The following is a 14,387-nucleotide window of genomic DNA, read 5'->3' as shown; positions in this document are numbered from 1 at the left end:
CTGATGAAGAGTTGCCTGAGAATGTGTCTGAGTTTGTGAAGTGTTATCGGAAAGGATGGATGATATCCGCCATCAAGTGTGCTCAAACTTGAAAACGTCTGCTGATTCGATTAAGTTAATTTATGATAAGAGATCTACTGAAGTCAGGTTTGTACCTGGAGACAAGGTATGGTTGTATAATCCCAGGAAGACCAAAGGGAAGTCTCCTAAGTTGTCTTCTCCATGGGAAGGCCCATATGATGAACAATATTAAAGAGGGGGGCAGTGTTGCATCAGCGAGATCACGTGACTATTCTCACGCCCTCTGCTTTCTAGAACTATCCTGTACCTTGGCGAATGCTCTAGTATTTACTAGATATAAGGTAGTCTGGTATATAAAAGAGGGTGACAACGTGACGGGACAATAGAATGTGTGTGTAGACAGTGAGTAATTGATCTGCAGTCAAAGAGTATTATTGAGCACGTTCATTGTTATAGCGTTTGTTTTAGCGCGATTGTTGAAATTAAGTGTATCGTAAAGTTATATTCGGAAAGAATAACCAGTTTTATTAAGTAAGGACTTGTGTCGCTAAAGTTTCGTTGGAACGAAGTTACGGAAAGTTAATTAACAAACGGAGACGTAACATTAATTATAATAAAATAATGATGGAATTTTAATGGATGCTGTCTGATAGAAATTCAGGCCAGGGATTAATGTTTTTTTAAGTTGCTATTCAAAACCAAAACAAGTCTGGAGAAGTTACTGAGAAGTCATTTAAACAATTATATTTAGATGTAATTTTCAGATATGATTTTTTTTTACAGTTGCTTTATTCCATTCCTTTTAACTTTAATTCATCATGCTGAATAAATGTCTTATTTATATTAAAATATTTAACTTGTTCTCTACCAGAATGTATTAGACATACTCAAGAAGTCTAGATAAGAATATTATTTATATATAATTTTGGTTTGTTGCAGCATTAAAGAAATATATATAAGAATACATTTACCTTGTACGTTTATGTTTAGTGGGCATGATATGTTTGATCTAAAGTACTTGTAAAAGTATTTTTAAAGAGACTTCTTATTGTTCATTGTTTAGCAGATACAGCTGATGCTTTACCAGAAAAGACTGAAAATTTTATCATTGGAGACAAAGTATGGGTGAATGGCACCAAAAGTGGTTTCATCCAATTTCTTGGAGAAACCCAGTTTGCTCCAGGACAGTGGGCTGGTGTTGTTTTAGAAGAGCCATTAGGAAAAAATGATGGTTCTGTTGGAGGAATTCGTTACTTTCAGTGTGAACCCAATAAGGGAGTGTTTGCCCGTCCTCACAGACTTTCTCGATCTCCTGCCAGCACTGCCAATACAGTTTCTAATGGTACACTTCAAACAAATACAGATAGAGCATCAATGTTAAGTTCCCAGGTGGGAGGAAGAATAGCAATCTCAACATCACAGCTGCCAACTTCACCAACACCAGGAAGCGTTAAGGATGGAATGACACCTCGGGGTGTGAGTGGTAGTTTGTCTACTAATGACAGTTCACTTAAATGTGGAGATCGTGTTGTAGTTAATGCCACGAGTGGTGTCAAGACAGGAATCCTTCGCTATCTGGGAACCACTGAGTTTGCTCCAGGAGAGTGGGCAGGGGTTGACCTTGATGAACCTCAAGGGAAAAATGATGGCTCAGTTGCAGGAAAAAGGTTTCTAGACATAATATTAAAATTTATAGTGTAATAATTTTCTAGTGTAGAACAGTTTAAATTTGGCTAAAATGGCAGTATGTGTGAGGTGGTGAACTGTGAAATGACAAATGTTGTGTGTTACTTTCTGGTTGCAACAAATTGATATTAACATTGCACTCAGTATGTATCACAAAACATTTGCTGTGCTACAGCTCAGCACTTTTCGAGTACTCCCATATGCAGCATGATTTTTGGATAACCCTCTATTAAGTCAGATGAATTTATTTAGTTTTAAATTAAAAACATGAATTTATAATGTAAAGCTGAACTAGAATATCTAGGTAACCTTATTATAGGTATGTTGGTACTAAAGCTAAATGTATTTACAGATTTGAACTCCTCTAGGTCAAGGAGAAAAGCTGTATAGTTTAAAAGTCAGTGTTATAGGTTAATGCCCCTATTTATGTTAAATCTTAAAATGGGCTTTAAACTTATATTGCTTTTGTTTTACTGAAGTTTTAGACTTAAATAGACATTTATCTTTGTCAGAAACCAACATTTTAAAGTGAAAATGACCTTTTTCTTTAGCATTTGAATAATGTAGGATAATTTTCCTAATACTAGCTAGGATTAATTTTCAGTTGCTTACTAGGATTAACTTGAATTGACTTAAGACCTGTAGACAAACTATAAGACCTCCAAGTCTTTTTTTCCATAAAAGTTCTTTCCCTTCTGACTAATATTTTTCGGTCAGAACATAGTTTAATAAAGGTATAAAGGAAGTCAAACTGGCTGTATGATATGAAGTTCTTGTCTCAGTACCTCACACTTAGCATTATAGATGATAATTACTTATAGTGTTTTCAAATTGTTCTTACAAGTAAATTTAACCCCCCCCCCCCCATTATTGTAGCTGTGAGGCTGCAACTTTGGGATCCCGGATTATGGTTCTTATTTGTTCTCAATATAAAATTGTTTCCATTGATGAAGAAGAAAAAATCTAATTGTCTTCAGTTTTATTCCCTCTCTTTCAAAGGTATTTTGAATGTCAGATGAAACATGGACTGTTTGCACCTATCCATAAAGTTTCCAAAGCTGGTAAGGGTTCAACAACAACTCGAGTTACTCGGCTTTCTTCAGGTACTGGTCTAACTCTTCACCGTCGAGCGGGAAGTCATGAGTCACTCAACAGCTCTATCAGTTCTGCCTCTAGTGCTGCACGTGGCGGCAGGGTAAGGCTTGGTGTGACATCACTCACTAGTCCCCAGGTACTTACCCTATATTAACTTACTTACATTTTCCTTCCCTCTATGTAATTTTGGTGCATGATTACTCAAAGTTCTTACTAATAAACTCAAATGCTTTAACTTGTTATTTGATATACAAAGTAATGAGACTCACCCTTTTGAAACAAAATTAGTCCTCACTGATAATATTAACAAGTGTATTACTCATATTGAAGGATTTAAATTGTATATGGCTGTTTTTATACAGTTAATGCAAAATTAGTCCTCACTGATAATATTAACAAGTGTATTAGTTATATTGAAGGATTTCAATTGTATATGGCTGTTTTTATACAGTTAATGCTTGCTAATTGTTATTCAATAATCTGGAGAACAATTGACATAAAAACTTCCCTTTTATTTGGATTTATAGCTGACTAATTGCAATCCAGGTGTGGTTTCACGTAAGCCTTTTCACAGTTATGCGTAGATTAACTGATCAGGTCGATCTGTGATGAAAAATGCAGAAGTTATATAAAATGTTATGTAATTTTGTCTCAGTGTTCAAACTTTTACTGATAAAATAGTAAATAGTAAAACAATGGTTTTTACTAGGCATTGAATATGATTTAATTTAATTATTAATTAGTTGATTTGTCAGCCAAAGTAATTTTCCTGTAAATTGTAATTTACAGATAACATGTAAACTATATGATTAACACATTAAAAGTAAATTACTTGTTCCTTCTATAGAGATTTAATGTAATTTACTGGTACAATTACACAATTGTTTGATTTTTTTTTAAAAGAGGAACAGTGATTATTCTGTATTGTTTATTGAAGTATTCAAATTTGTGGGTATTGAGATCTGTATAACTAAATGAAAGTATATAATTATTTGGAGAAGGATGAGTTAAAGGATGTTAGATGAGTTAAACTGAAAGCTTTTAATTTTTGTATTTAAAAAAACTCCTGTTAATCGTGTATTGAAAATTGAGAAATTTTCTGCCATATGGAAGAGTGTTAAAAACGGAGATTGCTGCTAAGAAAACAACTTCACGAGCTCTTTTTTTTTTACTGACACACCTTAAACTGAAAACATCCCCATAATTTGTATATTGGTTTTACAGTGTTTGTGAAGAATTTCAAAATCATCGTAGAAGCTGTAAAGCTTACAGTCATTAAGACACACACACACAGTTTGTTATTATATTAATAACTAGTTGTCTCTTAAACCATGATGTAAGGTAGAAACCTAAATGCTGTTTCTGTGGGCCTGTTACTTTGATGAATTAAAGTTGTTAAGATGAAAATATACACATACATGCATAAGACTTAATGCAATCATTTGTACTAAAGAAATTGCTTATATTTCAAAAACAAAACAAATCTTTATATATATGGCCACTTACCTTTGGTATCATAATAGCAAAATATTCCTGGCAGTTTAGGTAATGACAATGTATTTTCTAACAATACTGGAATTATACAAGAAGTTGATGCAAAGTTTACCTGTATAGGTATTTATTATTCTTTCTTAGGATAGTACACCGTAAAAGTTCCAGTTAATATTTACTATTGCTGTATTTGTTGTGATATATTTTATTACATTAACAATGATACTTATGTATCTAATAAATCTGATGATATCACGAGGTAATTATGTATGCTGAGATTATTACATATCAGTTATTGTATAATATCTTTCAAATAAGGTTTAATGTAGAGAAAACTCTATCAAGGTGGTCTGCTGTCAGATTTCTAAATGTTGCAGCGAAAAATTCAATTGGAATTATGAAACCTTTCTTTATAGCTATTACTGCACATGTGTAGTTAGTTCTAGATGTCAGTCCGTGACTTATTGGGTGTGTTATAACAATAAGTAATCAAGATATATTTTTTTAACCTAACTTCTAAGCTAAGTTTTGTGCTGTCCCATCTTTTCTTTAATTGTAACATAATAATCTATGAATAACTATGGTAAAATACAGTGCTTGTGCATAAATTATATGAACCAAAAGCATGAAAATGTTGAAAAGTGTACAATGATTTATTTTAAAATGACACCTGATTTGATAACTGTACATGACATCCTCTCATAAGGTAGGGTAGTACTGACCACTGAAATAGTTATCCAATGTGTTTGGTACTGTTTTCACATCTTCTCATAAGGTAGGGTAGTACTGACCACTGAAATAGTTATCCAATGTGTTTGGTGCTGTTTTCACATCTTCTCATAAGGTAGGGTAGTACTGACCACTGAAATAGTTATCCAATGTGTTTGGTGCAGTTTTCACATCTTCTCATAAGGTGGGGTAGTACTGACCACTGAAATAGTTATCCATTGTGTTTGGTGCTGTTTTCACATCTTCTCATAAGGTAGGGTAGTACTGACCACTGAAATAGTTATCCAATGTGTTTGGTGCTGTTTTCTTTAATAAATTAGTGTGTACTATTAATGTTGTGTTGTTTTTAGTTCATTTAAGATAAAAATGCTGATACTTGTCATTAAGTGGTTCTCAGTGATGTGTTACTTGTTCTATCATAGGTTTCTGTCTTTCAGTTTTTTAGATTATTTTATCCTTGTTACAGAGGTCTTCACGTCCCTCTGCAGCCAATGTTACAGCTACAAATAATGCTATTCAGGTTAGTTTTAATTCTGTTTTAATCTAGTAATTTTGTCATGAAATCAGTCACTATTGTTAATATGAAAGCATTATGGTGACTATCTATTAGAACTTGTGGCATAAAGTTGAACTATTTTAATTGTTATTCAAAAGATAAATATGTGTTTTAAAACTATAAAAAATGAACTCTTTCATTATGTTTAGATTTTCTAGTAACAATACTGCCCTTTATGTCATGTCTGAATAGGATACCTGTAACTTAAAAAATCATGCATGTTATTGTGTTTCATGTTATTAGAACATCACAGTATTTTACTCGAAGCTTCCAGTTTATAGGTTAATTGTTTTTTGTCAGTGTCTTTCTTTGTTAATGAGGCTTTAGATATAGCTCTAGAGCAGTTACAGTAACACTTTAACCTAAAAATTTTCTGTTGTGTGTAAATTTGATAAAATGTCATAATTTTTTATCATTAATGTTAGCTTGTAGTTTAATGCTATTCTTATCATCAGAATTGCATGGAGCTCCCTGTTATCACAACTTTAGCTGGTATATATATGTGTGTTCTGACTCTGAGGAATTTTAATGGATAATTAAGATTAATTTTCCATTCAGATAAGTTCATTTCATTAGTAAGTTTTTGATATTGTTCATAAAAAATGGTTTATATGTACAGCGAGAATTAGCAATTGTTGAATTATGAAGCTTGCAATTTTGTTGGAGCTGATTTTTCAAAGACAACTGCTCAATTGCTCCAATACATACTACACCCTTATTATGATTGGAAAATTTTTATTTCTATAAATACTGATGGTGCTGTGTTAACAGTGGTGAGGCATCATTTTATTGTATATTTTTTTCAATCCTATTTTAGCTGTTTTTAATTTTTAACTTTGATTTCTAATGCTGTCTCACAGCAAGATTTTCCTTGGATTCATTTTAGCCTTGTAGCTGCTCAGTTCAATTGTATTCCAGATTGACTAGTTTTTTATATTACTTGGGATTCTTTAAAATAATTCTCATTGTAACTTTATGTGTACTTTTTATCATTCCTATGGAAATGCGGGATAACCACACACCTTCCTGATTTGTTATACATGACACCACTTTATTGTACAATCATGATTACTTAATTTACTGATTTGATTATGTATGCATTACCCCATATCTAAGGGGTTAAACTGGTTGTTACAGTTAGGAAAAGCATTCCACCTCTTAAGAATTCAAGCCATCAGCATTTCTGGTCTTCTGACTGGTATGTGAAAGTGGGTCACAAAAGGGAATTCCACCTCTTTCGAAACCCTAACTTAACTACTGGTTAGAACCTCCACCTAATATTTGGATGTACCACCTTTTGTCCAATGATAATTTGTATATAGTGTGACATTATCTCCTTCAAGATGTCAGAAGGCATCTTACTCAATTGTAGTCAATTTGAGGTGTATGTACTATAATTGGTTTATAAGTGTCAGCACAGTATTATGGTGGTAAGTGCAATGCTCAACCAGATTACAGTATAGTAATTTGATAGCCAAAGAAGTTGATTAAATCCTTCCCTTTCTTCCCAGATCTGTTTTGGATAGTGATGGTAATGAAAAGATTTTCTCACCTGGATTAGGGATGTGTTATTGACTAACAATTTTTTAACCATTGATGATAACAAAGTAAGAGCATCTTTTCTTGACTGTTAGTAAAGATAATACTTACACATCCTCTGAAGTGATAAAAGTGGGATTTCCTTTGATAGCTAATGGCTATAGTATAAATTCTCTCTTTCTGGCTGATGAGTATGGGGTGGCTAACAATGTACAAGTTTTCTGACTGAGAGGACATAAACTTTCATAGCTGATAGTTATGAGGACTACTATGCTGGTTAATGGTTATGATATGATTGACTTTCATTAGTAATGACAAAACGTATATTTTTGACTGATAATTCATTGCTTGCAATTTTTCTGGATTGGTTGATAAGGGCAATCAATCAATCCAGAATTTTCCAATGGTTATGATATACCTTCTGTGTTTCCTACTTACAACTTTCCTGACTAAAGGCCAAGAAAGGACTTCAAATATTCAGAGCTGATTTTACTAATAAGATTCATTCTTCTAATTAATGGTTATGATATAGTGATCTATTTTGTAACTAATTTTATAATGTACAAGAAGTTCTTAATAAGTGTATGTCATATGAAAAATTTCTCCACTCATAAAGCATTTGCAATTAGTACAGGTTCTTAACTAATAAAAATACATTTCCAGATGTATTTTTGATAGTGAAAATATGTTTTATATGGTTACAAGTAATGTAGTGTAATGATTCAGTCCATTAGTAGTTTCTGGAATTGACAGATGTGATATGACATTAATGTGTATTTAATTGCTCTAACTAATGATATTATTAACTGGCCTAGTTCTAGTACATATTTGTGTTAAGTACAAACCATAACAGTTTTAATGAAATGATTATGAAAGTAAGACTGACATAAACCTAATATATGATTATTATAAGAAAACTGAATCTAATACAGTTAATAAGTGATATTGAATTTTTTTAATGAAAACTATGTGTTTTAATAAGACTATCTTTGTGATATACTAGCAGAAATGATGCCCTATGGGCAGTTGTTTGTGCTAGTAATTTTCTAAAAAAGGATTTTTCTGGGAAGTACTGCATGGGAAAAGTGCTTGGATTTGTGCTGATATAAACTGTAATGTTTTTATATATTAAAAGTCCTACTCTTTATAGAAAAAATAACAGTTTTCTTTTAAGAACTCCATTTTTTAGTACTATATTTACAACTTACATCAATAAAGATATAATCATACCTTCACATACAGTCCTAGTGAAAGTCGTGTTCTTGTTGTGAGGAGAGTACTTTTATTTAAAGTTATGTTCTGTAATAAATAAATGATCATTGCACATACCGTAATTTTTCTAATTGTCTGAATCTTGAATACCCAAAGTGTGATTTTTCTATGGATTTTTGTTTGTCGTGCCATTCAATAGATGGCGCCACATTATATTTATTATTTCTGCCACATGCATATATACATGCTATGTCCATTGTAGTAAGATTGTTATAAATTTGGTAAATATGTTAAACTAAATTTAGTAAAAATGTATATGGTGAAATGCAAAACATGCATAATACAATTTTGTTGGCAAGAGTTATATGCTTCATATTTTACAACTTGAAATTGAAAGTTGCATAGATAAAGTATTTTAATACAGTGTTGCTGATAAAGATATTTCACGCTATTGAAAGTAAAGAATAACTTGATTTCATAACTGAAGTAACATTTTATTGTTACACTTAATTTTTAAGTGTCTTGGAAAGAATTTTTTATTAAGTGACAGATGTGTGAAAAATGTGTTAACATTTTAATTAATATCATTAAATTTATATTAATCCATTTGTTTAAGCATCAGACTCTATTGAAACCATTTTTAAAAAATGTTTAAGTTTTAATGAACAATTAAATACAAAATTGCTTAATATAATGTGTAGTAAATTTTAAACATTCACATCTTAATATTTGTGGTTTGAGAGCTTTTGTATAGTGTTAGTTATTAGGAAGATTAGTGTCTTATTATGAACTTGGTAGTTTCAACCAGTGTACACCAATGTTTGTTGACAAGAAACCGCGAAGTATATGTTTGGCAGATTCTTTACATTACCAAAATCTTGTCATATGTTTGAAAAGTACCATATCTACCACTACATCTACCATACTCTGAACTTATGTGCTATATGCTTTCGTTTGTAGGTGCAAAAGCTGAAATTTAAACATCATCAGTTCCCACTGTCACTGTATCTCCTATGTTATTAAGTTTAGTATTTTCTTTTCAAAGTAATTATTACAACATAAGCAAAAAGAAGGGTGTGTGGCATTATAAACTATTATAAAAGACTGGGAAGGCTCATCCACAGGAAGTATCAGTGTCAAGGCTTTTAATGATATTAAATTATTTTGTATTGATGCACTGACAACTAATTACAAGAAATTAGTTTTAACTAAAATTTTCTGAAGTATTGTTCTTTTAACATAGGAAAAATGTACTATATAATTTCTTATGTATATGTAATATACAGGATAGAGCCATATTTTGTACAAGTGTTATGTAAGGCCTTTCCTCATGCATATGCTAGAGTGTAAATGCTATATCTGTTCAAATATACAAATATGAATCATTATAATATGCAACCAATGGGAACTTAACTTTGTTAGTATTCATATTTATCCTCATTTTTTGAGCTGTTTCTCATACCCATATGTATGGCCACATAATGCTGTACATAATGAATGTAGTAGTGTTTCTCAAACTCCTTTCAAATTGATTTAAACTATGATTTTGTTCCCATCAGGAAGCATTAAAAGAAAAGGAAGAACACATTGAGCAACTTTTACGGGAACGGGATCTAGAGCGAGCAGAGGTGGCTCGAGCTGCTGGTCAAGTAGATGAGGTAGTGAAATTGAATTGGGTTCTCATTATGAAACACAATTCTATGGTGTTATGGTATATACTTGTGAGGACGTATCTGTACATTTCCTAATTTACGGTATATACTTGTGAGGACGTATCTGTACATTTCCTAATTTACGGTATATACTTGTGAGGACGTATCTGTACATTTCCTAATTTACGGTATATACTTGTGAGGACGTATCTGTACATTTCCTAATTTACGGTATATACTTGTGAGGACGTATCTGTACATTTCCTAATTTACGGTATATACTTGTGAGGACTTATCTGTACATTTCCTAATTTACGGTATATACTTGTGAGGACTTATCTGTACATTTCCTAATTTACGGTATATGCTTGTGAGGATGTATCTGTACATTTCCTAATTTACGGTATATGCTTGTGAGGATGTATCTGTACATTTCCTAATTTACGGTATATGCTTGTGAGGATGTATCTGTACATTTCCTAATTTACGGTATATGCTTGTGAGGATGTATCTGTACATTTCCTAATTTACGGTATATGCTTGTGAGGACGTATCTGTACATTTCCTAATTTACGGTATATACTTGTGAGGACGTATCTGTACATTTCCTAATTTACGGTATATGCTTGTGAGGACGTATCTGTACATTTCCTAATTTGACTATTTTTTATTACAAATTGTTTAAACTTTCCCCTTTATATGGTTACAACCTTTCTTAAGAATGGTAAAATGCTATAATGGACAGAGTATAATTTTGTCTGTCTGTTATACTGTTGTGTTTTTAATTAATAAAAACTCTTAATACGAAAAACATGTGATACACATTTTAAAATAATACAGTACATCTACAATGGTTAACAATTTAGCTCTATTGTTACCAGATAGTTCTGCACAGAGAAAAAATATATTTCTATTCCAACATAAGATTAGTTAGATCTTTCTATAGGTTTTATGTAATATATGCTTTATCATTAGACTTGAAATGCTTGAATTTTGTTAAATATCAACAACTGTGGGATTACTGTTGTTGTTGTTGCAGGAAACTAGTTAATCAAAGTATCTGTCTGAAGAGCAGAGTAATTGGTTCCACTCTTGCCTGGTTTCTGTTTTCACTTCATTAAAACGTTTTCGACTTCGAACATTTTTACTTACATTTAATTTTGATATTGTAGGATTTTCCTTCTGCGGTGCTGCCATAATTTAATGCTGAAAGATGGGCTCTTTTAAAGCTATTATATAGTTTCTTATGTTCTTTGTTCTGCTTTACGGCTGCCATGGCAGGTTGAAAAGAAGTTGGCAGATTTACAGAAAAAGCACCAAGGGTATTTGGAAGAAACAGAGGGCAGTTTGGTTCAGCTACGGAAGCTTATCGAAAAGACTGAAATGGATAAAAAAAAATTATTAGGGCAGCTGGAGGATGAGAGAAGGTGAGTTACATATCCTAGTGCATGTATTCCACCTTATGATTAATGTAACTTCAAATTGGTTATGTGTAAAGATCAACTCATTAACAACAGTGTTTACTTTTATAATAGACTTGTGGGAGGTAAATTAATAAATGAACTGTTTAGTGATACAGTGCTCTGGTATTGTTTTTGTTTATCATTGCAATTCGTTTGTTATTTTTGGTGTTAATCTTTCTTGCTAATTTTATTTTGTCAGAAAAGTTGAAGATTTACAGTTTAGGATAGAAGAAGAATCAATAAACAAAGTTGATCTAGAGGTAAGTTTACTTAGTTATTCATTAACCCTTGAATATTATGGATTTTAAAATATGTATAAAACTATGTTGTAATTATTAGACAAATAAGATAAGGTAGTACTTAGAATATCATAACAGAAATAGCAAATTTTATGCTTGTAGTCAGAAGCTATAAGATTATCCATGGCTAACAACCATAATTTGTTCTGTGAACTTAGTAGTTTAAGAAAATAGCATATTCACTCTACCAATATTATAACATTATCTTTTGTGTTGTTTAAATTCTCTCTTTATTGAATAGATATATTTCTAAATAGACATCAGTGTGATTGACACAGAAAGTACTGTTGATGATTTACTGTGTGGGTATGTGTCTACATTTTTTAAACCAGTTTTAACTGTTAGGTGTTTTGCTTAAACCCACTGGATTTCTAATCTGTAGATAGAATTAACTGCACTTTTTGTTGTGAAAAAATAAATAACCATTAATGCTGGATATTAGTTTTGATTAATAATCATAATAGTTTGGAAGCTAAACCAATTTTTGTAATGTTTTAAATCTAATAAGCCATTCTAGGATTTTATCAAGGTCAATAAATACATACCACTATTAGTGTGGTATGTAAGATTCAGCCAAGATCATGTATTTGTTGTGTATCAAACAGCAGATTATGAATTAAAAGATGTAGGTTAATGCCCTCTGGTGATCATACAGCTAAAGTATGAAAAGTAGTTATGGTTGGAAACAAAAACAGACCATAAGTAGGTGAAGGTTCAACAGAGTTTCTAATATTTAGTCAAACATCAAAAGCCAAACAAAAACAGACCATAAGTAGGTGAAGGTTATTGCCCTCTGGTGATCATACAGCTAAAGTATGAAAAGTAACAAAAACAGACCATAAGTAGGTGAAGGTTCAACAGAGTTTCTAATATTTAGTCAAACATCAAAAGCCAAACAAAAACAGACCATAAGTAGGTGAAGGTTCAACAGAGTTTCTAATATTTAGTCAAACATCAAAAGCCAAACAAAAAAAAAAGACTGTTTCCAATAACCCTAATTTTGACCCTAATCTTAATTTTTAAATGTAAAGAAATAGTCTGATCTACCTGATTTTTAGACCTAAAAACTGTGGAGAAATGTTTTTATTTGCTTGATGGGTTCTAAAAGGCAGTGAAATAAACTCAAATAGAAACACATGATATTATATAGTATCAACATCTAAAAGTTTTACCAAATAATTATCCAGAATTCATTAAACAAATTTCCAGTTGTTTGTTGAGATTAATACATGTTTATAGTATGTACATAGGCTAGTAAATGTGAGTCTAGTATACCCTTTATAATTACATGCAATTAACCATATTTACACTTTGAAATAATTTCAAGATTTTATCCAAAGTGGGATTTACTAAAAGTCATCACCACTGATAGCACAATGTGTTCACTTGGAACTTCAAACTGGTTTATTGTTATTGTTACATACAAACCCATGATTTTTAATAGCAAGCTTTTACTAGTTATATTTTTTTCATTCAGGTTTCAAAAAGCAACTAAATATTTTACTGTTTTATGATAAAGGTTGTTTTTTTTTAGAGAAAAATAAAACTTTCTGGGTGAAGTTTTCAATTTTTAAAATAATACATTGTTATCAACTCTTCTAGAATCAATCAGAAAAGGAACGAGGAAAGATCCAAGAATTAGAGAAGCTTTTGGAAGAAGAGCGTCAACGTTCAAGATCTTCAGATTCTAGCAGTAATCAAGTATCAGAAATCACTCATTTACATTTTAATCTCTTATAACAAAGGTTTAGCTCAATGTATATTTAATTTTTCTGGTTACACAATGGTTTCAGTCTCATCATTAAATAGTCTAACTGCATAGTGTCTTTTACAGTTGGAGACGCTTGTTTATAGTTGACCATTTTATATATATAATGAAAACAATAGTATTAAATCATCTAGAGATAACAGTGGAAAAAAGGCAATTAAAAATGGGGTAAATTAAGTCAGCTGTCATTACAAATATTTTATTCAGCCACACAATTATCAAAAATAAAAATATAACCTGCACAACATATTGGGTAAATCCAAACATTTAAGTAAGTTTTTTCACATTTTTGTGTGTGTGTGTGTGTGTGTCTGTTTTGGTCTGCCTCGTGAAAGATATTTAGATTTAAGTGCTTATAAATATATATCTCTAAATGTACCTTTTTATTTGTTTTGAAAATTATTCAAAAAGAATGAAACAAATTTCTATTCTTTCCATAAATTGTTGAAATGTATTTTGTTTTCAGTGATATGTAATGTGTTGAAGCAAGTGAAATCATACTGCATGCTTGCATAGAACTAATCAAGTAAAATTACACTGCATGCTTAGATAGAGCCAATCAAGTAAAATTACACTACATGCTTAGATAGAACCAATCAAGTAAAATTACACTGCATGCTTAGATAGAGCCAATCAAGTAAAATTACACTGCATGCTTAGATAGAATCTGTCAAAATTATACTGCATACTTGCATAGAACCAATCAAGTAAAATTACACTGCATATTTACATAGAACTAATCAAGTAAAATTACACTGCATATTTACATAGAACTAATCAAGTAAAATTACACTGCATGCTTAGATAGAACTAATAAAGTAAAATTACACTGCATGCTTAGATAGAACTAATCAAGTAAAATTATACTGCATGCTT

At 31.3% G+C, this 14,387-nt stretch overlaps 1 protein-coding gene across 3 annotated transcripts in view; it reads left to right on the top strand.

Annotated features, from left to right (window-relative positions):
* Positions 1-14,387, top strand: part of LOC106466379 (CAP-Gly domain-containing linker protein 1-like) — a 104,456-nt gene that overhangs the window by 56,693 nt on the left and 33,376 nt on the right. For 2 of the 3 annotated variants that reach the window (XM_022394371.1, XM_013926659.2), the window contains exons 3-9: positions 1,085-1,688; positions 2,707-2,938; positions 5,489-5,542; positions 9,889-9,987; positions 11,263-11,408; positions 11,644-11,704; positions 13,346-13,444. In XM_022394371.1, the coding sequence (XP_022250079.1) occupies positions 1,085-1,688; positions 2,707-2,938; positions 5,489-5,542; positions 9,889-9,987; positions 11,263-11,408; positions 11,644-11,704; positions 13,346-13,444 (1,295 nt within the window). The remainder of the gene's footprint in view (positions 1-1,084; positions 1,689-2,706; positions 2,939-5,488; positions 5,543-9,888; positions 9,988-11,262; positions 11,409-11,643; positions 11,705-13,345; positions 13,445-14,387) is intronic. The other variant, XM_022394372.1, reaches the window with a different exon arrangement.

This window comes from Limulus polyphemus, unplaced genomic scaffold (assembly GCF_000517525.1).
Source record: "Limulus polyphemus unplaced genomic scaffold, Limulus_polyphemus-2.1.2 Scaffold2241, whole genome shotgun sequence".
In the NCBI taxonomy this organism is placed as follows: domain Eukaryota; kingdom Metazoa; phylum Arthropoda; class Merostomata; order Xiphosura; family Limulidae; genus Limulus; species Limulus polyphemus.
This window is presented reverse-complemented; position numbering and strand designations above follow the sequence as displayed.